At 38.7% G+C, this 27,106-nt stretch overlaps 6 protein-coding genes across 7 annotated transcripts; 5 read left to right on the top strand and 1 right to left on the bottom strand.

Annotated features, from left to right (window-relative positions):
• Positions 1-2,249: 2,249 nt before the first annotated feature.
• LOC137186884 (odorant receptor 131-2-like) lies at positions 2,250-3,188 on the top strand. Its single transcript, XM_067595915.1, has one exon. The coding sequence runs from the start codon at positions 2,250-2,252 to the stop codon at positions 3,186-3,188; it is 939 nt and encodes a 312-aa protein (XP_067452016.1).
• A 4,298-nt stretch (positions 3,189-7,486) lies between these two features.
• LOC137186760 (odorant receptor 131-2-like) lies at positions 7,487-8,589 on the top strand. The gene has a single exon (XM_067595811.1). It carries the CDS (start codon positions 7,544-7,546, stop codon positions 8,462-8,464), a length of 921 nt encoding a protein of 306 aa, XP_067451912.1. The 5' UTR covers positions 7,487-7,543; the 3' UTR covers positions 8,465-8,589.
• Positions 8,590-11,497: 2,908 nt separating this feature from the next.
• Positions 11,498-12,436, top strand: LOC137186883 (odorant receptor 131-2-like). Its single transcript, XM_067595914.1, has one exon. It carries the CDS (start codon positions 11,498-11,500, stop codon positions 12,434-12,436), a length of 939 nt encoding a protein of 312 aa, XP_067452015.1.
• Positions 12,437-15,558: 3,122 nt separating this feature from the next.
• Positions 15,559-16,503, top strand: LOC137186882 (odorant receptor 131-2-like). The gene has a single exon (XM_067595913.1). The coding sequence runs from the start codon at positions 15,559-15,561 to the stop codon at positions 16,501-16,503; it is 945 nt and encodes a 314-aa protein (XP_067452014.1).
• Positions 16,504-18,988: 2,485 nt separating this feature from the next.
• LOC137186881 (odorant receptor 131-2-like) lies at positions 18,989-19,933 on the top strand. Its single transcript, XM_067595912.1, has one exon. The coding sequence runs from the start codon at positions 18,989-18,991 to the stop codon at positions 19,931-19,933; it is 945 nt and encodes a 314-aa protein (XP_067452013.1).
• A 1,173-nt stretch (positions 19,934-21,106) lies between these two features.
• On the bottom strand, positions 21,107-23,987 carry LOC137186759 (diablo IAP-binding mitochondrial protein-like). Of its 2 annotated transcripts, none has more exons than XM_067595809.1 (6): positions 23,634-23,987; positions 23,107-23,239; positions 22,844-22,969; positions 22,237-22,347; positions 22,007-22,103; positions 21,107-21,764 (listed from the first exon to the last, which is right to left on the bottom strand). In XM_067595809.1, the coding sequence occupies exons 1-6, from the start codon at positions 23,768-23,770 to the stop codon at positions 21,559-21,561; spliced, it is 810 nt and encodes a 269-aa protein (XP_067451910.1). In that variant the 5' UTR covers positions 23,771-23,987; the 3' UTR covers positions 21,107-21,558. The 2 variants fall into 2 exon arrangements, with proteins under 2 accessions (XP_067451910.1, XP_067451911.1); XM_067595810.1 differs by having other exon boundaries at positions 23,107-23,236.
• Between the last annotated feature and the right edge of the window lie 3,119 nt (positions 23,988-27,106).

Raw genomic sequence — 27,106 nt, 5'->3', positions numbered from 1 at the left:
ACTCTCCCAAAAGAGGTTCCAAATATATGGGAAACCAGGTGGTTAATCCTACGTTATCATTCTCTGCAAGGACAGCAATGGTCAACAATGCTCTACAGCAGACCCCATAAGGACCAAGAGGTTATCCTGTTCTAGTGTCTCCAACTCTGCAAGCTGGCATTTACTGACCAAGAGCCTACACTTTGCATTAATCTAAGAATTCCTCAGAAATTAAACCTTTGGATAAGAATTCATACTCACAACTCAACTCACATTCAACTCACAACTGACTCTGTGTTCAATTCTACAATAGATGACTGTACTGTAGCTCCCCCTTCTGCCACTGCTTCACATGACCAAAAAAGAGACGAACAAAATACACATCAGCAGGCCTCAGTGCGGTCCTCTTTGCCTGGGAGCTGGGGCCCAAGAGATGTACCACTCTCCTGGACATGGGAAATGGATGACAAGAGTCATAAAGCCTTGAGCTGATGTGTCCTATCTGATGAACAACACAGTCACACCAGGATATGTGTACAATCTAAAAATTTGATACATAGCACAGTGTTTGACGCTGCCCCAATGCCCCAGTATTGCTGACAGTTTTGCAGCTATTCAAACTATTTAATAGTTGTTTTATCAAATGGTAAAAAAAAAAGGTAAATGGCTGCATTTATGTAGCGCTTTTATCCAAAGTGTTTTACAATGATTCTGCTGCTGACTCACCCCTTCACACACAAACACCGATGGCAGCAAGCTACCATACAGGGTGCTGGCGCAACCATCGGGAGCTATTTGGGGTTCAGTATCTTGCCCAAGGACACTATGACATGCAGACAGGAGGAATCAGGGATTGAACCATCAACCCTCTGATTAATAGATGACCCATTCTACCTCCTGAGCCACAGCTGCCACTTTTCAGACTTCATTTAGAACAAAAGTTAGCAGAGCATGGTTTAAATAATTAATGACCCATTTAACCGTCACATTTGGTGAGTTTCACAAGAGTTTATTATCCATACAGAAATAGAAATGGCTAATTAGCATCACCGTTATGTTTGTAATCTAAATCCACATGGAGAACAAGCCATGACTGCAGCGTTCACCATTAGTGCAATATTCCCTCATGATACGAACATTGACAACAATCCAAAACTCGAGTGAAAGAAAACCAACTTTTTACTACTTTGGTCGTTATACTTAGCAAAACTATAGCTTATACTTATTTTTACCACATGAATTGCATTTTTATCAAACATGAATAAATACCAAACCACAAAGACTTGAATGCAATAACAGAAAAAATATTTATTACAGGACCCAAAGAAAAGAACCCAAAGAAGATACTATATCATTGGCGCACTTGTTGGAGCTCATTTGAAATCCTGAAGTAAAATACTGTCTGCACTCACTGATCCTTGGAAACTCAGACGGCTGTTAGTAACTGTCTTTTCAAACCCTCTGTCCAGCGGTGAGCAGTGCTTTGGAGAAACCTGTTCTGAGGCTCTGTCCAGTTGCAAAAGGCAGGTTTCTCTGGCATACATCGGCAAGTCCTGAGCACCTCTACTGCAGCAGCATGTGCCTCTTGCAATATTATTGTTTATTGGGTATAGTTTTTATTGGGTGTACAATTGGATTTTACGCTGATTTAGCTACATCTGTCATCAGTGTGTGTGTGTGTGTGTGTTTGTGTGTGTGTGTGTGTGTGTGTGTGTTGGGCCTGGCGCCATACTCTTAGGTGGCTTAGCCCCCTTAGTTGTATTTTTTGCCCCCTCTGTTTAAGCTCTATGTAAGAAAAATAGCAAAAATAACAAAATTATTGGCCAAGATAGATGTGACTTTGTTTAGTTGTTTCAAAATTATGGACAGCGCTGTTTGTTGTGTGTATCATGTTAAATGTACAATATTTCCTTCTGAAATGTAGTGAAGTGGAAGTACAAAGTAGCATAAAATGAAAATACCCAAGTAAAGTACAAATACCTCAAAATTGTACTTAGTTATATTCCACTTTACACATGCAGCAGTAACTGGCGATGACGACACTGTGGAGTGCAAACATTCATTGTTCCCCTTGTGTTACCGTTGGCCCTATAAAGTGTTCATCCACAGTCGTCTGTTAGAGGGCTGCAGAGATCTTAGCAGGAGGAGTCTGCCTTTGTGTTACTTCAGGTGTGCACTTTGTTAGTTTTGGTCAGTGCAAATTGCACTTACCTTATTACCACTGAAGACAGATTTTATTTGTCTTGTATATTTGGTTAAAAGACAGAAATATGGCTAAAAACAGCTCACTGGTTGGTGGTGAATCTTTAATGCGAAGTATTAATTACAGAGTCATTTTAGTTCAGATTTTGGTAGCAGTTTTCCTTTGCATCAACTTTCTGCTGATCACAACCTTTTTTATGAAGGATTTCTTCTATAAAACCATGCGCTACATCTTATTTGCTAATACATTACTGTCTGATTGTCTTATCTTGATTATATCAAATATCCTGCTCATCTTTGACTATTTTCGTGCAACCATGCAAATCTGGTTATGTCTCATTTTCTACATTTTGTCATCTGTGTACATTCTAGTCACATCATTTACTCTGATGGCAATGACCCTGGAGCGCTACGTGGCCATTTGCTTGCCCCTGCGGCATGTAGAGCTATGCTCCACACACAGAGTTCTGCCCTGCATCCTCATCATTCACAGCCTCAGCGCTATACCCTGTATTGTGGATCTCTCTATCTTCTTTGCATCAGCCACACTTAACTTCCATAAACAATACAGGGTATGCTCTGTGGAGGTGTTCACGTTTCAACGCTGGCAGGGTCATATTAGGTCATCTATACGTCAGTTCTACTTCTTTATCATGTGTGTAACCATTGTGTTCTCTTATTTTAAAATAATGAAAGTGGCCAAAGCTGCATCAGGGGAGGATAGAAAGTCAACATGGAAAGGGCTCAGGACAGTGGTTCTTCATGCTTTCCAGCTGCTCCTCTGTCTCATCCAGCTGTGGTGCCCTTTCATAGAAGCTGCAGTACTTCAGATTGATTTCATGTTATACATTAATGTCAGATACTTTACCTACATAACTTTTTATCTTGCTCCCAGATGTCTTAGTCCTCTCATTTATGGCCTCAGAGATGACAAGTTTTTTCTTGCACTGAAATACTATGCTCTCTGTGGCTTGTACAAGAAATACTCTTTTCATTTGACAAATTAGAACCTTATTCCATGTATAAAAATGTCAGTGTAATATACTGTTTATTATATGTACTATACTATATTTATTGATTTTTTAAATCAGTGAATATTCCCTCCAATCAGTTTGTCTTCACAGTTTATGAATACACTGTTCAGCTATAATCTAAATCTTGTGGTCAAATTATACAGCATGCAGTTTGTGTTCTGATGCACAGACATCAGTATATATTTACTTCTATACTGCTTATATTAATGGTGCTACTGAAAAAAAAACTTATTCTTGATCTCTTTGTGTACAGCTGTTGATGAATGGTTAATCCTTTCTGTGGTTTTGCTCTGTAACTCACACAAATTTCTATTAGTTATTAGTTCCAAACAGGCCTTTGTCCCTTTTTCAAATGTAATGTTTGTTTGTTTTTTTATGTCAGTTATTAATCATGTTGTTTACTTGTTGTATATGGTTCAATTAAAAAAAAGGATTGCAAAAAAGTATCCAGGTGTTTACAATTTAAACCACAGTTGATTCTCTCTTTTCTTGTATTGTTGCAGCTTTTTATTTGAAATGACTGATTCTTCAAGTGTTTGACTCCTGAAGTATTTAGATGTCCCAAGCCGATGCTGAGGATAGGTATCAGAGGTAGGCCTACATTATCAGTTGTTGCTAATTGACATTAATTCTGTGAGTAACTTGATGACAGAACAAAATGAAACTTGGCTGTTGTTTATTTTGTTCTTTCATCAAGTTACTCACAGAATTAATGTTAATTAACTACAGCTGATGTGGCCTGCCAAAGTTGTTTTTATGTGCTATGCTATGTGCTGAGGTTTATGTGCTGTCTCTGAGCCTGCCTCTGCACTCATCCAGAGATCATTTATGATGGGAGAAACTTATTTATTAAAATGATCTATCAAATCACCTCATATCAATGCCAGGAGTGGCATTCACCCAGTTAAACTTTCATTCATATTAATCATTGGAACTGATCAACTTGATAGTCTTCAACCAGGGCGTTCAGTGTTTGGATTAAGTTGCTCATAAAAATAAAATGTGCCAAATTTAGTTGACTACATCTGTTATTTCAATGTAACAGATACATATCTAATCAACATTTCATAATATTGTGCTGCTATGTAAATATGAGTATGGGATACCTAATATTAAAGGACTTGGATCTGGATCAGAGCAAAAAAACTTGTTTGGGACATCCCTAATTTAAAAAGAAATCATGTGACCTGAGAGTAGGTGGACTGAAAAAATCAATATAATTCTTGATTCCTTTACCTCTGAGCATACATTTTTGCGCAACCCTGTGACAAGAGTAGTCAGAGTATTCCATATTCAGACTCTCCCAAAAGAGGTTCCAAATATATGGGAAACCAGGTGGTTAATCCTACGTTATCATTCTCTGCAAGGACAGCAATGGTCAACAATGCTCTACAGCAGACCCTATAAGGACCAAGAGGTTATCCTGTTCTAGTGTCTCCAACTCTGCAAGCTGGCATTTACTGACCAAGAGCCTACACTTTGCATTAATCTAAGAATTCCTCAGAAATTAAACCTTTGGATAAGAATTCATACTCACAACTCAACTCACATTCAACTCACAACTGACTCTGTGTTCAATTCTACAATAGATGACTGTACTGTAGCTCCCCCTTCTGCCACTGCTTCACATGACCAAAAAAGAGACGAACAAAATGCACATCAGCAGGCCTCAGTGCGGTCCTCTTTGCCTGGGAGCTGGGGCCCAAGAGATGTACCACTCTCCTGGACATGGGAAATGGATGACAAGAGTCATAAAGCCTTGAGCTGATGTTTCCTATCTGATGAACAACACAGTCACACCAGGATATGTGTACAATCTAAAAATTTGATACATAGCACAGTGTTTGACGCTGCCCCAGTATTGCTGACAGTTTTGCAGCTATTCAAACTATTCAAACGATTCTGCTGCTGACTCACCCCTTCACACACAAACACTGATGGCAGCAAGCTACCATACAGGGTGCTGGCGAAACCATCGGGAGCTATTTGGGGTTCAGTGTCAGTATAATAAGAGTTTATTATCCATACAGAAATAGAAATGGCTAATTAGCATCACCGTTGTGTTTGTAATCTAAATCCACATGGAGAACAAGCCATGACTGCAGCGTGCACCATCAGTGCAATATTCCCTCATGATACAAACATTGACAACAATCCAAAACTCAAGTGAAAGAAACCCAACTTTTTACTACTTTGGTTGTTATACTTAGCAAAACTATAGCTTATACTTATTTTTACCACATGAATTGCATTTTTATCAAACATGAATAAATACCAAACCACAAAGACTTGAATGCAATAACAGAAAAAGTATTTATTACAGGACCCAAAGAAAAGAACCCAAAGAAGATACTATATCATTGGCGCACTTGTTGGAGCTCATTTGAAATCCTGAAGTAAAATACTGTCCGCACTCACTGATCCTTGTAGACTCAGAAGGCTGTTAGTAACTGTCTTTTCAAACCCTCTGTCCAGCGGTGAGCAGTGCTTTGGAGAAACCTGTTCTGAGGCTCTGTCCATTTGCAAAAGGCAGGTTTCTCTGGCATACATCGGCAAGTCCTGAGCACCTCTACTGCAGCAGCATGTGTGGTAGCATCTGAAGCAAACTACCCAGAAATTCACAAACACCAACACATTTCCTGTCTTCTAAATATAAATGTCCATTTCAGACTTACTGTACTCACTTAGTGTCCATACTCACTCAGAAACTCGGTGCAAAATGTTTTTCCCACACACACTTGGTCTCTTCTCCTCCCTGCTAGCAAGGGCGATAGCTAACGTTAACTAGCAACAGTTTATGGTTATGGTTATGGTTATCGCATTTATGCCAGTTTAGTAGAACTGACAACTTGCAGAGGCTCCACAAGTGTCTTTATAGCACGTGTTCTCTTTTATCAGAAAGTGACTACGCAGCAAAAAAGGAAAATAACTTTGTAAGAACTATTGTGGTACGCAGAACAAAGTAAACAAAGACCAGAAATGATAACAAAGAAGACACCATGAGGACAGGAAGGACAGAGATCTCCTGAGAGCTCAAATAGCTTCGGACAAGCTTTTTGGGTCCATTTCCTCTGTCACTCGTGCTTTAAGAGGCTGGAAGAGGAGAAGGCGCAGCTGAGCCACCATCTGCCACTTGCACCTTCTTCTAGCCAGAGAGGAGACGAGGTGCATCATTGCAACACCACAGTGAGGAGAAAAGCGTGCAGGCTGGACAGAGCACAACCAGCTCCTGCCACATCAGCCATCTCCCAGAGTGGCCCATGCTGAGTTGAAAAACACAGACAGATCCCCACAGAAGTTGGCCTACGCAGGGGGCAAATCACAACAAAAGTCATCTCAGGGCACTTTTCACATAGAGCAGGTCTGAACTGTACTCTTTAATTTTCAGAGAATAGACAATATGTTGCAATATATTGGTGAATTTAATGTTACTTGATTGTGATTCCTGCCCTTTTAGCACAATTTAGCTCAAAAGTAGCTAAAATCAGCCTAAGTGTGCACAACTCAGTAAGCTAGCGCTTGCTTCGGTTGGAGGTAGCAGGGTGTGTTTCCAGAGTGTGAAAGGCAACACCCTGCACTCCCTATTTGGGAGATCCTGGCTCCAAAAGGAAAAGATGTCACCCACCATAAGGTGCAAATTAGACTTTAGTCTTTAACACTGGCCCACATAACATATACAAGCTTTCTTTCTACACTGTTTGTAATACTGTATGTATTTGTCACGTGGAAACACTGTAACCCCTAATATTTGCTCAGAATAGGCAGGTTACTTATGTATTGCATATTTGATTGTATATAACTACACACACACACACACACATACAAACATACTTTGCAAACCTGATATACAGTAGGCAGGTATTATGAGTTGTTTGCATTTCTGTGGGAAAAAACAAAAAAATCTGGAGGACTTGATGGTGCATGTTGTTGCCCTGGCTCTGTTGTCCAACTGCTCCTATAAATTCTGCACTCATGTACAGCCCTCTCTCAAAAGGCGACACAGAACTCTGCAGAGGGCACTCTGCAGGCATGGTTTGGTAAACTCAATTATCTTATTGTATGCTCTTGACCTGTTGATACATTTCTTTCAAACCTTCATATATGCCATATAATATTGCTGGGTTTTGTGTTTGTTTTAATCAAAGCAAATGTTTGTGGACTGAAATTATTTTATCTTTCCACCACAGAAAAGCACCTTCCTTTAGAAAACCTTTCAGAGTATAGTAACACAGTTTTTATATAGATCATTTCTTTAATTTTGATTTGTGTTTAGAGATAAAGGAATTGTGCCTAAACTCCTTGTGTATTTGATTATAGCAGAGAAATACATGGCTGATAATAACTCATTGGCTGGTGATGAATCTGTAATGCGAAAGATCAATGACCGGGTCATTATAGTTCAGGTGTTGGTGTCAGTTTTCCTTTGCATCAACTTTCTGCTGATCACAACCTTTTTCATGAAGGATTACTTCTACACTACCATGCGCTACATCTTATTTGCTAATACATTACTGTCTGATTGTCTGTTTCTTATCATATCTGATATACTGCTCATTTTGAACTATTTCCATTTTACCATACAGATGTGGTTGTGTCTTATTATATACATTGTTTTGTCTCTGCATACTTTTGTCACACCATTTACTCTGACAACAATGACACTGGAGCGATACGTAGCCATTTGCATGCCCCTGCGACATGCAGAGCTCTGCTCCACACGCAGCACTCTGCAATGCATCCTCATCATTCACAGCCTCAGCTCTATACCTTGTATTTTTATTCTCTCCATCTTCTTTGCATCTGCTACCCACAGCTTCTACACCCAGGACAGAATATGTTCTTCACATATGTTCATGTTGCGGGGTTGGCAGGGTCATCTTAGGTCAGCAATAAGTCAATTCTACTTCTTGATCATGTGCATTACCATTGTTTTCTCTTATGTTAAAATAATGAAAGTGGCCAAAGCTGCATCCGGAGAAAACAAAAAGTCAACATGGAAAGGGCTCAGGACAGTGGTTCTTCATGCTTTCCAGCTGCTCCTCTGTCTCATCCAGCTGTGGTGCCCTTTCATAGAATCTGCTGTACTTCAGATTGATTTAATGTTGTTCATCAATATCAGATACTTTAATTACATTACTTTTATTCTTGCTCCGAGATGTCTGAGTCCTCTCATTTATGGCCTCAGGGATGAAATGTTCTTTCATGCACTGAAATACTATGCTCTCTGTGGCCTGTATAAGAAACAATGATCAGGTTTATTTTGCTCAACAAATTAAAGTCATGTTATTTTGCTACTAAGATAAAATGTTTTGCATTTTGTTTATAACTTTATTTATGATGCTATTTTATGGAAACATGATTTATTGAATCCTGTTGCAACAACGACAAAAATGATAGAAAATCATGCATGTTTTTGGGATGTTTACATTTGCTATTCATGAAGTGTGATTACGTTGTTCCAGCGTGTACATTTACTAACAAGATATTACACTGACTCATACAATATTCTGCTTTTCATTCCTAAATTGCTTTTAATTTGATATCATTTATTTACTTACTTACTTACCTATTTATTTTGAAAATAAACACTTATGCTGTCTATTTTGCATGTGTGTGTGTTTCATTATAGTGAAGGCCCTGGCTCCATGAATCCACTGCTCTTTGAGTTGTTTTTTCAGTGTGCCCCTCTCACGAAGGTCCAACAGCAGAAAGTGTTATTACATCTTCTGCCAGGCAGGCAATATTGCACTGAAGCCACCTTTCCGTCACATAGACTGTTGGAGCATTTGAAAACAACTTGACATAACATTCCTGGCATATTGGTGAGCCAGTACACTTAAAAGACCCCTCTCATCTCACTACTGACACAAATCACTTGCTTTTGCAGAGATGTGCAGATCTTTGGACAGTGTACTCAGCATGATCTGATGTATTTCATTCATTTTGGTACAACATACTAGGAGTACAAGTGTAAGAGTAGTAGAATGAGAGACTTAAATGTGTTATGATTTAAAATCATTAAAATCCATGCACAATGGCAAGTTTGCAAGCTGGTTGAGATAGAAATAGCTAGAGGTACACATGAATGGTACATTTTTCCATCCATCATGGACCTCACAGGCCCGCAATAGAGTGTATGAGGTGAGGCTGGGCTCACCCAACCTTTTCATTACCACTACAGACATAAAATAACTCTCAACCAATAGTTTCACTTGGCTGTAGACTGCAGAATGACTACAACCGTAAAGATTATACTATACATGAAGGTTACCAAGCTAGAACAGAGTTGCTGCTTATGGTTGGTGGCATCTTTTTTATTTGGAGCCAGGACCTTCAAAGTAAGGAGTGTGGGGTTTTGCCTTTCACATTCTGGAAACATGCTACACTACTTCAGACCAACTCTACCTTACTGGGAACACTAAGTGGTGCACTTGAGCCCCAGAACCAGGGAGAGCAGCAGGTGAGCAAACAGCAATGCCCACATGGCAGACATCAAAGCTACTATAAGTCTTCAAATCTTATTAACAGAGCAATGATTTCCAAAATCACCACTAGCACACTTATTAGAGGACCTGAATGTAGCGATTGAGACCAATATGACTTGCTTAAAAAAGTGATTGACTTAGTATTTCTAGGGAGATGTTGACACTATTTTGGTAAGTGAGACTGCTGCTGAAGCTTTGTTACCCTCAGATGAACTTCACAATGCAGTTTCATTTTGCACAACTACTTAAGAGTGACACATGCCCACTAGGGATGTGCAGAGGGCCCAGTATTTGTATTTGTATCTGTATTTGTTGAGGCAGCAAAATATATTTGTATTTATATTTGAATAAAAGTGGAAAGAGGCTTAAAAATTCAGTTGTTTTTATTACACTTTCATTTTTAGAAAATTACAATAAGTGTTCATGAATAAACTACCTCAAGAAGGAGGTCCCCACAACAGGTCTTGAACTGGAGTCTTTCAGATCATAGATGACTGTGCTGACTACTGAGCTAAAACTTTACTCATCGCCTCATTGCAGACAGACCTCTACCTATTTATACACCCATAACACAGAGACAGCACACTGTGTAACGTGTAGAGAAGAACTAATAAGGCGACTGTTGCTTTGCACTTTTCATTTATTGCCTATTTTTATACAACCAAAGTTTGTGGAAAGGAGAAGGGGAATAACAGGTTATGGAGAGTCCCTCGAGAGCACTTCCCATGTGTCACTAGCTCAGCTTTATCTCTGAGGAACACCCCCAACTCCGGGACTGATGTCCAAATAAGGAAATGTGTGTCATGTAGCAGGTGGATGTGACTCCCCTCACTGAGACCTGCTGATAGACATAACAGCGGAGCAGAGGAGAGAGACTGAGATGGTGATGTAACCGACCTGTGCGCTGGTATTAGACATGTTTTTTTTTTCTTTCCGAAAACAAATAATTTTTGAAATAATGTATTTGTATTCAGGCACACTCCTAATGCCCACCACCACCAAATTAGTAAATAATCCTTCCAACATCAAAGGGTGCATTCAGCTATTATCAACTTAGAATATTAATGCTTTTCATCCAGTGTACAAAAGTGTTTTTTCTCTGGAGGCTCCTTCATTGTGGTTTTGTTTGCAGGCCATAGTTAGCTTGCTTGCTCAGGCTTCTGCATACCTTACAAATAGACAGTGATGATGACCACAACACATTCATTACATTGTTCACTGTATTAAGGCAATCCACAATTAAATATTTATAATTCTGTTAGGCCTGCTGAGATGTGTAAATATAGAACTATCTGTTATAAATTGAGAGGCTTTTTTATTTGGCATGATAAAATAAAATTCTCAGAGTGAAGTAAAAAAAAACATAAACATTTCCTATGGAAAGGAACCTAATTACTGAGGTCACTCTAGAGATTTTTAGTGTAGCCAATTAGTGATACTAGTAGTAAGGGGCAGTGATGACACTGTGTTGAGCAAAGTTTCATTTGGTATCATTCTGGCATTCTGGTATGTTCTTGTCACTCCTATAAAATCTTCCTGCTCCACTTGAACAGAGCTCAGCTGAAGCCATTGTTCTTTGAGTATGGGCCACAATGTGGGACACATTCAACAGTCACATGTTACTGAAGGGAAGTTTGATTTTTGTCTTTTGTCTGTACTTGAACCAGCATCTAATGACTTCAAAGAACATCGGACTTAACATTTGTCTTTATGTAATAAGATATATGTAACATATATGTGATATTGTTATTATAAGATACATCAGTTAACTTTTGGTAGTGCCTAAAATATTTTAGTATGACTAATGATTCATCGGTTGGTGGTGCATACTGGCAGCGTTATGGCCAGGTCATTATAGTGCAGCTTCTGGTGGTAATCTTCCTTTACATCAACTTGTTGCTCATAGTAACCTTTTTTTCAAAGGATTTCTTCTACACAACCATGCGCTACATCTTATTTGCTGTTACACTGCTGTCTGATAGCTTGTTATTAATCATGTCTGATGTACTGCTCATTTTGACCTATTTTCGTTTTACCATGCAGATTGGCATATGTGTCATTATGTCTATTGTTGTGATTCTTTACACTTTTGTCACACCAGTTACTCTGACAGCAATGACCCTGGAGCGCTTTGTGGCCATTTGCATGCCCCTGCGGCATGCAGAGCTCTGCTCCACACGCAGCGCTCTGCAGTGCATCCTCATCATTCACGGCCTCAGCTCTATACCCTGTATTTTTATTTACTCCTTCTTCTTTGCATCTGCTACCCACGGTTTATACACCCAGGACAAAATATGCTCTGTGGAGATTTTCATCTTGCGTAATTGGCACGATCATTTTAGATCAGCTATAAGTCAGTTCTACTTCTTGATCATGTGCATTACCATTGTTTTCTCTTATGTTAAAATAATGAAGGTGGCCAAAGCTGCATCAGGAGAGAACAAAAAGTCAACATGGAAAGGGCTCAGGACAGTGGTTCTTCATGCTTTCCAGCTGCTCCTCTGTCTCATCCAGCTGTGGTGCCCTTTCATAGAATCTGCTACACTTCAGATTGATTCCATATTGTTTGTCAGTGTCAGATACTTTACCTACATTACTTTTTATCTTGCTCCGAGATGTCTGAGTCCTCTCATTTATGGCCTCAGGGATGAAATGTTCTTTCATGCACTGAAATACTATGCTCTCTGTGGCCTGTATAAGAGACAATCATCAGATTTATCTTGCTTGACAAATTAAAGTCATGGTATTTTGCTACTAAAATAACATGTTTTGCATTTGTTTCTAGCCTTATTTATGATAGTATTTTATGGAAACATGATTCAATGGATCCTGTTGCAACAACAACAAAAAATATTTAAAAAATCATACATTTTTTGGGATGTTTACATTTGCTATTCATGAACATGTGTGCAACTACATTTTCCCGGCCCCTTTCCTGTACATTTCCTAACAGTATATTACACTGACTCACATGATCTCCTGCCTTTCATCCCTGAATTGCTTTAGATATCATTTACTTGTTACAATGAAAACTGTCTTGAAAATAAACACTCTCATGCTGCCTATTTTGCACATAAGTAAGGAAGGAAGGAAGTAAAGTTAATTTATATAGCACCTTTCACAGACACTAGTCACAAAGTGCTTCACAGGCACACAAAAAAAAACAATAAATAAATAAATCAAAGATAAACATCAAATTAAACACACAGGAGAAAAGCAGGCATAAAACACAAGTAAAAACATAAAATACCACATGCTACCTAAATGCCTGTCTGAACAGATACATTTAAAACTGCTTTTTAAAAGAGTCCACAGAGGGGAGACTATTCCAAAGCTTAGGTGCTGCCAACTGGAATGCACGTTCTCCTTGAGTCTAAAAATGTGTTTGAGGGACACTTAGGAGCCTGGTTAGAAGATATAACCTTGGTTCGTGGTGTGGGGGTGCAGAAGGTCCACGATATAATGTGGAGCCTGGCCATACAGGGCTTTATAAGTGAGCACCAAGATTTTACAATGAATTCTAAAATTAACAGGAAGCCACGTAGAAAGGTAAAAATAGGTGTTATGTGTGACAATCTGTTGGATCATGTTAAAAGCCTAGCAGCAACATTTTAGACAGTTTGTAAGTGGTCCAAGGAAGATTTATTAAGGGAATTACAATAGTTTAGACGTAAAAGCATGTATTAGCATCTCCAATTCAGCTCACATACCTGCCTTTGGCTATGTTACTGAAATGAAAGAAATATTAGTCTGTCAGCGTCCTAATATAAGCATCAAAACTCATGGATTGTTCAAAAATCACACCAAGATTACGCAGACTAAACCGAGAGCAAGGATAAGGCACCAAGGTTCTGTCTGATCACTGAATGAAGGTGATCAGGAGTAATAATCAAGACTTCAGTTTTATCTGCATTTAACTGCAGGAAATTATTTGCCATTCAGTTCCTAATTGCATCTAAACAGTTGTTCGATACAGACAGTCAATATGGATTTCTTCAGCATACAAATGATAGGAGATGTTGCGGAAACAAAGGTTATGATATTGTAACCCTAGTTCTATAAGCACAGGCATAGCCCTCTACTGGACTCTATGGGTAATACTCTCCTTCAATCACACTCACTGAAATTTGCATGCGCGTAGCCTGTCAAACAGGACATGCCTACCGATTACATGCATCCCGCACCCTATATAAGCAGCATCTCGCTGCCGCGCACCATCCAAAACCACTTCAGTGGACAGCCTGGGAGCAGTAGGATTCCACGTGTGGAGGGCTCTGCCTGTGCTTATAGAACTAGGGTAACAATATCGTAACCTTCATTCTATCTCACACAGGCTCCGCCCTCTACCGGACTCCATGGGTACAGTTGGCGGAGTCCGATGAATGTATGCCTTGCCATGCCATATCATCAGACTGCCTCACTGAGCCTGGCCAGTGCCGCGGCCCACCTACTGCTTTATAATCCCAGCCGCTTAGCAAAGCAGTAGGGGGCCCAACCCAGTCAAGTTAACATGGACCAGAGCTGGGTGAAAAAAAAATGGCCTAACCTCGCAGGGGTCATAGGTTATATACCAAAGACCCTGCACACCCCATTTCCCGTGTCATCTTGAATCACAGGAGAATACTGGCGTATAATTGCCCAGGGGGGGGCAATTATACGCCAGTATAATTAGAGGTTACAAATTTAGCAATAATGACTTGTTGAAAAAAGTGATTGACTTAGTATTTCTAGAGAGAAGTTGACACTTTTTGAATGGGACTCAGTTGGAGCCAGGGATTTTTTGGAGCCAGCAACTAGCGGCTGTCGTTGGCATTGCACTTTAAGGTACTTCCACATTGGCTTCAGCTTCAAGCCATAGTAGTTGCTGCTTGTGTCTGGTGCCAGGACAAACACACACAGTAAACCTATTAATGACTACCGGCACAAACCTACTAGATTTTGGTAACTCAGACTGCTGCTAAAGCTTTATGTTAACCTCAGATGAACTTCACAATGCAGTTTCATATGGCACAATCACTTAAAAGTGACACATGCCCACCACCTCCAAATTAGGAAAAAATCCTTCCAACATCAAAGGGTACGTTCAGCTATTATCAACTTAGAATATTACTGCTTTTCATCCAATGTACAAAAATGTTTCTTCTCTGCAGGCTCCTTCATTGTTGTTTTGTTTGCAGGCCATAGTTAGCTTGCTTGCTCAGGCTTCTGCATACCTTACAAATAGACAATGATGATGACCACAACACATTCATTACATTGTTCACTGCATTAATTTAAATAGGCAATCTATAATTAAATATATATAAATCCATTAAGCCTGCTGAGATGTGTAAATATATAGCCAGCTGTTTTACATTGTGAGGCTTTTTTATTTGGCATGATAAAATAAAATTCTCAGAGTGAAGTAAAAAAAAAACATAAACATTTCCTATGGAAAGGAGCCTAATTACTGAGGTCACTCTAGAGATTTTTAGTTTCTAACTATGGATAGCCAATTAGTGATACTAGTAGTAAGGGGCAGTCATGACACTGTGTTGAGCACCAAGTTTCATTTGGTATCATTCTGGTATGTTCTTGTCACTCCTATAAAATCTTCCTGCACCACCTGAACAGAGCTCAGCTGAAGCCATTACTCTTTGAGTATGGGCCACAATGTGGCCCACATTCAACAGCCTCATGTTACTGAAGGGAAGGTTTGATTTTTGTCTTTTACCTATACTGTAATAGCATCTAATGACTTCAAAGAACAACGGGCTTAACATTTATCTTTATGTAATGAGATATATGTAACAATATATGTGATATTGTTATTATAAGATACATCAGTTAAGTTTTGATAGTGCCTAAAATATTTTAGTATGACTAATGATTCATCGGTTGGTGGTGCATACTTGCAGCGTCAGATCAATGGCCAGGTCATTATAGTGCAGCTTCTGGTGGTAATCTTCCTTTGCATCAACTTGTTGCTCATTGTAACCTTTTATTCAAAGGATTTCTTCTACACAACCATGCGCTACATCTTATTTGCTGTTACACTGCTGTCTGATAGTTTGATATTAATCATATCTGATATACTGCTCATTTTGAGCTATTTTCGTTTTACCATGCAGATTGGCATGTGTGTCATTATGTCTTTTGTTGTGATTCTTTACACTTTTGTCACACCAGTTACTCTGACAGCAATGACCCTGGAGCGCTTTGTGGCCATTTGCATGCCCCTGCGGCATGCAGAGCTCTGCTCCACACGCAGCGCTCTGCAGTGCATCCTCATCATTCACAGCCTCAGCTCTATACCCTGTATTTTTATTTACTCCTTCTTCTTTATATCTGCTACCCACAGCTTCTACACCCATGACAAAATATGTTCTGCAGAGATGTTCATCTTGCGTAGTTGGCACGATCATTTTAGGTCAGCTATAGGTCAGTTTTACTTCTTGATCATGTGCATCACCATTGTTTTCTCTTATGTTAAAATAATGAAAGTGGCCAAAGCTGCATCAGGAGAAAACAAAAAGTCAACATGGAAAGGGCTCAGGACAGTGGTTCTTCATGCTTTCCAGCTGCTCCTCTGTCTCATCCAGCTGTGGTGCCCTTTCATAGAATCTGCTGTACTTCAGATTGATTTAATGTTGTTCATCAATATCAGATACTTTACCTACATTACTTTTTATCTTGCTCCGAGATGTCTGAGTCCTCTCATTTATGGCCTCAGGGATGAAATGTTCTTTCATGCACTGAAATACTATGCTCTCTGTGGCCTGTATAAGAAACAATCATCAGATTTATCTTGCTTGACAAATTAAAGTCATGGTATTTTGCTATTAAAATAACATGTTTTGCATTTGTTTCTAGCTTTATTCATTATGCTTTTTTTATGGAAACATGATTTAATGAATCCTGTTGCAACAGCAAAAATGATCGAAAATCATACATGTTTTTGGGATGTTTGCATTTGCTATCCATGAACAACTGTGTGATTACATTGTTCCAGCCTGTACATTTACTAACAGTATATTACACTGACCCGCACAATTTCCTGCTTTTCATCCCTAAATTGCTTTTAATTTGATGTTATTTACTTGTTACAATGAGAACTGTCTTGAAAATAAACACTCTTGTGCTACCTATTTTGCATGTGTGTGTGTTTCATTATAGTGAAGCCTCTGGCTCCATGAATCCACTGCTCTTTGAGTTGTTTTTTTCTAACAGTGTGCCCCTCTCACGAAGGTCCAACAGCAGAAAGTGTTATTACATTTTCTGTTAGGCAGGCAATATTGCATCGAAACCGCCACTTCATCACATAGGCTGTTGGAGCATTTGAAAACAACTTGACATAACATTCCTGGTATATTGGTGAGCCAGGACACTTAAACAACCCCTCTCATCTCACTACTGACACAAATCACTTGCTTTTGCAGAGATGTGCAGATCTTTGGACAGTGTACTCAGCATGATCTGATGTATTTCATTCATTTTGGTACAACCTACTAGGAGGACAAGTGTAAGAGTAGTAAAATGAGAGACTTAAATTTGTTATGATTTAAAATAATTAAAATCCATGCACAATGGCAAGTTTGCAAGCTGGTTGAGAGAGAAATAGCTAGAGGTACACATGAATGGTACATTTTTCCATCCATCATGGACCTCACAGGCCTGCAATAGAGTGTATGAGGTGAGGCTGGGCTCACCCAACCTTTTCATTACCACTACAGACATAAAATAACTCTCAACCAATAGTTTCACTTGGCTGTAGACTGCAGAATGACTACAACCGTAAAGATTATACTATACATGAAGGTTACCAAGCTAGAACAGAGTTGCTGCTTATGGTTGGTGGCATCTTTTCCATTTGGAGCCAGGACCTTCAATGTAAGGAGTGTGGGGTTTTGCCTTTCACATTCTGGAAACATGCTACACTACTTCAGACTAAGTCTACCTTACTGGGAACACCGAGCAGTGCACTTGAGCCCCAGAACCAGGGAGAGCAGCAGATGAGCAAACAGCAACGCCCACACGGCAGATATCAAAGTTACTATAAGTCTTCAAATCTTATTAACAGAGCAATGATTTCCAAAATCACCACTAGCACACTTATCAGAGGACCCGCATATAGTGATTGAGACCATAATGACTTGTTGAAAAAAGTAATTGACTTAGTATTTCCAGGGAGAAGTTGACGCTTTTTGAATGGGACTCAGTTGGAGCCAGTTTTTGGAGCCAACATCCAGCGGCTGTTGGTGGCATTGCACTTTAAGGTACTTCCGCGTTGGCTTCAGCCTCAAGCCATAGTAGTTGCTGCTTGTGTCTGGTGCCAGGACACAACACAGACAGTAAACCTACTAATGTCTACCAGCACAAACCTACTAGATTTTGGTAACTCAGACTGCTGCTGAAGCTTTATGTTAACCTCAGATGAACTTCACAATGCAGTTTCATTTTGCGCAATCACTTAAGAGTGACACATGCCCACTACCACCAAATTAGGAAAAAAACCTTCCAACATCAAAGGGTGCGTTCAGTTATTATCAACATAGAATATTACTACATTTCATCCAATGTACAAAAATGTTTCTTCTCTGCAGGTTTCTTCATTGTTGTTTTGTTTGCAGGCTATAGTTAGCTTGCTTGCTCAGGCTTCTGCATACCTTACAAATAGACAGTGATGATGACCACAACACATTCATTACATTGTTCACTGCATTAATTTAAATAGGCAATCTATAATTAAATATATATAAATCCGTTAGGCCTGCTGAGATGTGTAAATATATAGCCAGCTGTTTTACATTGTGAGGCTTTTTTATTTGGCATGATAAAATAAAATTCTCAGAGTGAAGTAAAAAAAAACATAAACATTTCCTATGGAAAGGAGCCTAATTACTGAGGTCACTCTAGAGACTTTTAGTTTCTAACTATGGATAGCCAATTAGTGATACTAGTAGTAAGGGGCAGTCATGACACTGTGTTGAGCACTAAGTTTCATTCAGTATCATTCTGGTACGTTCTTGTCACTCCTATAAAATCTTCCTGCACCACCTGTACAGAGCTCAGCTGAAGCCATTACTCTTTGAGTATGGGCCACAACGTGGCCCACATTCAACAGCCTCATGTTACTGAAGGGAAGGTTTGATTTTTGTCTTTTACCTATACTGTTATAGCATCTAATGACTTCAAAGAACAATGGGCTTAACATTTGTCTCTATGTAATAAGAGATATGTAACATATATGTGATATTGTTATTATAAGATACATCAGTTAACTTTTGATAGTGCCTAAAATATTTTGGTATGACTAATAATTCATCGGTTGGTGGTGCATACTTGCAGCGTCAGATCAATGGCCAGGTCATTATAGTGCAGCTTCTGGTGGTAATCTTCCTTTGCATCAACTTGTTGCTCATTGTAACCTTTTTTTCAAAGGATTTCTTTTACACAACCATGCGCTACATCTTATTTGCTGTTACACTGCTGTCTGATAGTTTGATATTAATCATATCTGATATAATGCTCATTTTGAGCTATTTTCGTTTTACCATGCAGATTAGCATGTGTGTCATTATGTCTATTGTTGTGATTCTTTACACTTTTATCACACCAGTTACTCTGACAGCAATGACCCTGGAGCGCTTTGTGGCCATTTGCATGCCCCTGCGGCATGCAGAGCTCTGCTCCACGCGCAGCGCTCTGCAGTGCATCCTCATCATTCATGGCCTCAGCTCTATACCCTGTATTTTTATTCACTCCTTCTTCTTTGCATCTGCTACCCACAGCTTCTACACCCATGACAAAATATGCTCTGTGGAGATTTTCATCTTGCGTAGTTGGCACAGTCATGTTAGGTCAGCTATAAGTCAATCCTACTTCGTGATCATGTGCATTACCATTGTTTTCTCTTATGTTAAAATAATGAAAGTGGCCAAAGCTGCATCAGGAGAGAACAAAAAGTCAACATGGAAAGGGCTCAGGACGGTGATTCTTCATGCTTTCCAGCTGCTCCTCTGTCTCATCCAGCTGTGGCGCCCTTTCATAGAATCTGCTGTGCTTCAGATTGATTTAATGTTGTTCATCAATATCAGATACTTTACCTACATTACTTTTTATCTTGCTCCAAGATGTCTGAGTCCTCTCATTTATGGCCTCAGGGATGAAATGTTCTTTCATGCACTGAAATACTATGCTCTCTGTGGCCTGTATAAGAAACAATCATCAGATTTATCTTGCTTGACAAATTAAAGTCATGATATTTTGCTACTAAAATAACATGTTTTGCATTTGTTTCTAGCCTTATTTATGATACTGTTTTATGGAAACATGATTTAATGAATCCTGTTGCAACAGCAAAAATGATCGAAAATCATACATGTTTTTGGGATGTTTGCATTTGCTATTCATGAACAACTGTGTGATTACATTGTTCCAGCCTGTACATTTACTAACAGTATATTACACTGACCTGCACAATTTCCTGCTTTTCATCCCTAAATTGCTTTTAATTTGATATTATTTACTTGTTACAATGAGAACTGTCTTGAAAATAAACACTCTTGTGCTACCTATTTTGCATGTGTGTGTGTTTCATTATAGTGAAGCCTCTGGCTCCATGAATCCACTGCTCTTTGAGTTGTTTTTCTCATCTGCTGCAAGGTTCAAGGGCAATATGTCACCTTTTTTTTAATGAAGAAAATCGAATTTGCATGAACATTTCATCTACCCATAACCTGAGTTGTGCAACATCAACTTTTGCACATTTGCTATTGTACTTTATACCTGGGTAATATTTTCTGTATTAAATAAACTGCATTAAACAAATTATAAACAGACCCAAATATCATTGACTTGTTACTAGGCGTGTCTGGAAAACAATACCATTTATTGTTTTAAGTGTTTTACTTTATCTGTAATAATGCAGCTTATCACTTTTTCAATGAGCTGAAATAAAAAATGAATTTAAAAAAAACACTGTGCCTCTCAAGAAGGCCCCTGAGCAGCATTGTGGCTTTTAGTATATTCAGATTACTTGTCAGTCATGTTTCTACACTGGTAAATAAATTGTGTTGTTTTGTTTTTTTTTCAAATGTATTAGTCTTTGGTTAAGTATTGTAGGAGAAAAAAGCATTGGAGAACAAAGAGAGTTGTGACATATGTGCTTGGATTCTACAAATCTGCATTAATGGCTCTTTATGAATTGGTTGAAAAGTTTTAAAAGGTCTCCAGAAAGCTTAGGATCTATAGAGTCAAATGCAGCTTTCACACAACTTATTCGTCTTCAGACAACCTGTTAAAGGTAGAGATGACAAGGATTCAAACCCTTCTTGTTGTGAGGTGACTGTTCAGTTGTAGGAGCCACATTACAGTAATTTAGGATTACATGATATTGCAACAAACAAGACCCCATTGACACATATATACTGTATTGAATCAAATACATATTTTATTTATTATTATAATCTGAACAATGAAAAAACAATGCAAACAATAGTTTTATATAAAAAAGAGAACTGTCTTTGTGGCAACAAACCACACAACAAACAACACTGTGAGCCCATATATACTGGAGATTTGATAATAATTTTCCAGAAGCTCCAAAAGCATTCACTAATCAAATAAATAGTCTTAAATAATGATTGATGCAGTAAAGAATTACAAATTGTTAGCAATTTATTTGATTCCCTTCTCAAAATTAGATTTTCTTTGTGTAAAACATCCTACAGGCTCAAAAAAGAAGAGACGTAATAGGGAAATAATACATTGTAGAAAGCTCAAAGCTTTTGAAGGTGAATCCGTGTCAATATGAAATTAACAGCACTTTAACATGCACTTATTTTTTTCCGGCTATCTAATATCTCTGACTATTTGTCTTAGTCCTCCCGTAGATAGGCCTCGTGAACCTCAAGCTCCTCACTATCTTCTAGGGAGGCATTATATTCTGCCATTCTTTGGATCTCTTCTACTTTAGTCTCGGCCAACTTCTTATCTGCATCTGCTGACATTTTCCGTGCCTCCTCCACCTGGGACTGAGCCAACTGAATGTTTGTCCTCACTGTGATGGACGCCTGCTCAGCTCCTGGGAACACACAAATGCAAACACACATTTAGTCAAACTATCTGAGTAGATGTTGACCTTAAGAAAACTTTTCAAAATGTAACACTGACAGCAACAACACTATTCCTAAATACCACAGTATTCAGCATTAAATCATGCCTCAGGAAATCCAGCTGAATAGTTACTTAATCTGTCACCAGAAATGGTAGTTATTATTTAGTTAAGTTGATTTATTGAACAGTTCAGGCACACTTTCTACTCACCTGAAATGTACGCTGCCTCAGCTGCCATTTTACACAAGTTGACAGCATTGATCCAGGTCGACTCAAAACGTTTGCATTCATCCAGTCTGTCACTAGCCTGGCAGGGCAAAGAGACAAGACAAACTCAATATGATACCTCTATTTTCTTAAATTGATGAATTTGATAGGAGAAACTGAATGATCGAGTAGTTTTAAACAACTTTTCTCCAAAGAGCACAGCACAGACTAACCTCAGCTCGCTGGCCATTGATCACCTGCCGGAGGGAGTCCTCCTCTGCTGGGGTCAGTTTTCCCACTGAGGCCAAATAGCGTCTTTGGAGAGCAACACGTGTGTGCACAGCCTGTTAGCAAACAAAGGGAGGACATACAGTCAGGGACAGTACAGGGCAATTTTTAAACACTAACCATTAGTTTGACAGTAGTTTTGTTCTGATCAGACAGGTGTGTCTATTCTTCACAAAGGCGTAGAACAGATTTCGTTTTTTAGTCTTATAACTCCAGCCCAAAGTCTGGATGTGTAAACCTCATATTAAATGCAGAAATAAGACAGACAGGAAGACTCTATATTTAATTATCACTTTGTGGTGCAAGTGTAGAAAAAATGGAAGACCAAATTTGGAGACAACTGCAAAATCCAAAGTAGTCATTACTGAGAGGTATTATCCTCACTGTGATATACTCAAATTATTTTCAATATATATGGACTTCAACAAACTCTGAATCGTGGTGATGTACCCTGTAATACAACCATTTTTCCTAATGATGAATGAAACTCTACGTCTTAGGTTGGTAATCCTCATATGTGGATAAAATGTTTCAAATGAGACTCAAACCTACCTTTGAATAGTCTGTGAGGGCATCTATGAGAGCCAAGGTGGTCTGGGAGAGGAAAGTACTTGAACTGTCTGTGACCACTGAGGCTGCTCTTTTGATCAGGGAGTCATGAGAGAGGTTTTCCACTTGCTACAAGAAGAAGGGAAAAAAATCTGTATTTTAACTCCATCCTTCAATTTGTATGCACAACGTATGAAAGAACAGGAAAATGATTTGTGCAGCTGCAGGACATTGGACTAGTGTATGTATATTATATTCCCACCCACCTGTGTAAAGGGAACAGCACAAAGCCTGCGGCCAACACTTAAAGATGTTGTGCTTGTCTGTGCGGTATCTTTCCATTCCCCCAACTTCTGGACTCCAAGATTCCTGCTGCTGAAGAGGGCATTCTCAGAACTGCTGGAGAAAAATTAGGACAGGTTGTAAGTTACTATGGTCATGAACAATGGCTCAAAGTTTGGTAGTGCTGTGAGTTGAAATGATAAAAATTTAGCGGACAAGATCACAAACAAAATCTTTAGGGGATGTTTGAGAAGTCAAACCTATAGTTGACATACACATTTTTTCTGTTAAATATATCTTCCATGTAAGAGTGGTAATGCTGTATAGGTTACATTCTAGTTTTCACAGGAAGAATGGCAAAATCACAAGTAAATAGCTGAATGCCTAAAATTGTTCAGCTTTACGGTGTGTTTTTAATGCATAAGATGTCTTGCAATGCAATGTGCACAAAGTGTTCAAATCCTTTGCATGTTTTTGTTGGCGTAACATCATCTAGATATATATAACCTACCTTAGGAGACGAGTGCAGGCAGCTCCTCTTCTGAGCACACTCTTGTTGGTCCTCAGCAGTGAAATGTCTGCCTGATTTCGCAGAAGTCCTCCAGCGGTACGGCCGGCGCACACTGAACACTGTCGAACAGCTTGCATTTTGCAAATAAATTAGATCTGCTGCAAATGTAGGATGTATTTGCTACGACCTGTCTAAAGTAACTTGCTGCTGGCTGTAGGTTTTCTTCCTTTTCACAATTTAAACTAATCTGCTGTCCACTCACAGTAGATTTGTAGAATTTATCTTGGTAAAAGCAGAGAGAAAAGTCTTGCTTGTGACCCTTCAGTCTGCTTGTCGTCTACCAACTGTCATGTCCTGTGAGTATTTGTAAGGCCCCAGCACCCTCTCCTTGCGTAAAACACATTGATCTGTTGACTCTGCCAGCAAATGTGCGTATTTGGCCTTATCTGAAAAGGCCCACAGAACAGAAATTACGTTAAGGTTGCAGAACCTGATGTGTTAATTGTTTGTACAACACTTGTTATTCACTCACTCACTACTCTTTAGACACAGTAATAGACATGTTCTATATTGTCTATACAGTTGCAGTATTTTTTTAAATTTTATTCATATTTTATGATTTCCACAGACAAAGGACAAACTGTGACATGACGTAACACTCAACATTTACAAAACATACACAATGTTGGGGAGGAAGAGGGTACTATGACCTTTTTTTTTCGTGAATCAGTTCAGGCTTTCTCAGCAGCTCTTTCTCCTTACTGATAATATATGTCTTTACATACAATTTACTTTGTCCAGTGTGGTTTTGTTGAAGGGTACATCCTGCTTGTTCCATCGCTAATATGTCCATATATTCTTTGAACTAGTTATCCAGTCTATAGCGGTCCTCTTTCTGTATTTTCCATTTCTTTAAGATTGTCTGTCTTACGACCAGAAATGCAGATGTTACAAGGCCCTGTGTGTTTGCTTTTGTTGTACATTCTGAAGTCATCATAATTAATCTAATCATCATAATTTTACATCATCACTGACCACTGTAGAGTCAACAACAATTTTTACATCTATAAAATGTTGCACATTGCATTGTGGGATTGTAAATTATATACAATTAATATAGAAGTGCATTATCTGAACAAAAATACTTGGAGCTCCATTTTTGTATTACTGGTTCATAAATGTCTGAAACAAAGATGCACATCATATACTATATATGTTATACATATATAGATCTGCTATATACTATAGATAAGCCAGGTGTGGACTTTGTTATTAGATCAAATATACAGTGCCAGCTTTTAGGGTGTTAACCGCCACATAATATTAAACATATAGGAATTGTTATGCATTGTCCCCCAATTTTAGTGGCCAAAAATAAATATAAATATCTATGACTATAAGAAGTCTACAACCCATAGACATCAGCACACACTTGATATCTTCCCTAGTGGTGCTCTGCCAGGCCTGTTCTGCAGCTACCGTCACTTATTGCTTGTTTTGAGGCATTTTTGTCTCAACTGAGCTGGCCAGTCAAGATCCTTCCACTGTTTAGTGAAGTCTACGATCATGCTAGCAGCTCCATGCCATGTCATTGTGATTCATCCTGCACTTCACACAAAACCAAAAATGTGGCATTAAAGGAAAAGTCAGGAATCAGTAAAGTCAGTATGTAGCACACCAACATGGTCATATCTTTGATTCCTCCCTTATCATCAACAAGAAATATAAGGTATCCTTGCTGGAGACGTTTATTTTAGGATCATCTTAGGTCATCTATAATCAGTTCTACCTCATGATCATGTGTGTCTCCATTGTGTCCTCCTATGATAAAATGATAAAAGTGGCCAAAGCTGCCCCTCTGTCTCACCCAGCTTTGGTGCACTTTCATAGATACTGCTGTACTTCAGATTGATTTCATATTGTTCGTTCAAGTCAGGTACTTTAACTACATCATATCTGTTCATGCTCCAAGATGTCTGAGTCCTCTCATTTATGGCTTCAGGGATTAAACTTTTTTTTTTTTTTTGAGCTTGAACAGAAAAGAATGGCCTCAGTTCAGTTTCTTTGTAGTTACAATTTAGAAACATGTTCTCCATTTCTGCTTTTTCTATTTCTATTTCTTGTTATGAGCATGACTGTGATTAAATTGCTATGATAACTGTTAACACTGTTAACAACTTCAGTCTGATGGTATAAGTATGAACAACTTAATGACAATTTAACCTGAACACTTGTGTCCTATTCTTGTCTATTTGTCTTTTACAGGACTGGACTTTTTAAAAGTCTTTATCTTAATGCTGTTGATTATAGACCTATGTAGCAAATAACCCGGTAACAATTAATGTCATACACTTGTTAAAAGCAGAGCTGGTTCTGACAATAAATATTCCTGTAATTCATAATTGTTATTTTGGCCTGCACTTTGAAAGTTGTGTCCTGCTCTGTCAATCCACTTTACAGTTTCTCAGAATGTTGAATTATCTGAGTCAGACTGTGGCCAAGTTTTATTAAAGATGGACAAAAAAGCACAAAAACTGTACTGTACTTTACTTATGATCATGTTTAGTTTGTTCTCCTACTCAGTCATGTTTGTCACCATCATATTCTCCTATGTCATTAATGTTGTAATGAAACCAACCAATATACACATTACATAAATTGTGCCAGAGGTTTTCTTTGTGTGTGTAAAATCTGTATTGCACTTTTACTATGTCAGCTTTTTAATTAATTAATTTGAATGAATATAGCCTTCTTTCATTTGTCCATGTCATTTAATATTTCACTAAAACTTTTGTTGCCAAAAGTTTGGCAATGGCTGTCATTCTGCCTGATAGCCAGCAAATATATTATCTGCTGAGGTTGCATTCACTGGGGCTTAGAAGCAGAATTTGTTTTGGACACAGATTTTGGTCCAACCCCCTGCAGTCCTGATTACTGACGCAGAACTTGCGTAAAGAGCTGACGAGCCTAAGTGAGCCGCTCTCAGCAGAGTCAACTTGTTTGCCAAACAAATGGAAATTTCAGGTTGCACAATTAGACTCAGGAGCTTTATGTTAATAATCAACAGGTCTGTTAATTACTAAGCAAGGAATACAGGACTTGCTCTCTAACTGTGCTCTAGAGATATCACGCAGTACGTCTCTCCAGTTCTGCTCATTAAACTGTAGAGATGTCTCTTTATGGGTTTCATCATCTTCTTCAAAACAATACTGATTCTACTCCTGTAAGTTACCGCTCTACTGTGATCACTGACCTCAAAATGCGTTAGTGTGACACTGGAGTGCTGTCAAAAAAGATAATGCATTGCATCAAAAATACCACCTGTTCTGTGTCAGATGAGGTGTTAGTCAAGGTGTTTGTTCATCTTTTGCACTGGAGTTCACAAACATCTGAGCAGCCTTATAAACATGTATGCAACTGGAACCAGTGGTTGAAGAATAGTAATTTATATGGCACATTTTGTGAGACCGGAG

The sequence above is a fragment of the Thunnus thynnus genome, chromosome 7 (assembly GCF_963924715.1).
Source record: "Thunnus thynnus chromosome 7, fThuThy2.1, whole genome shotgun sequence".
In the NCBI taxonomy this organism is placed as follows: domain Eukaryota; kingdom Metazoa; phylum Chordata; class Actinopteri; order Scombriformes; family Scombridae; genus Thunnus; species Thunnus thynnus.
This window is presented reverse-complemented; position numbering and strand designations above follow the sequence as displayed.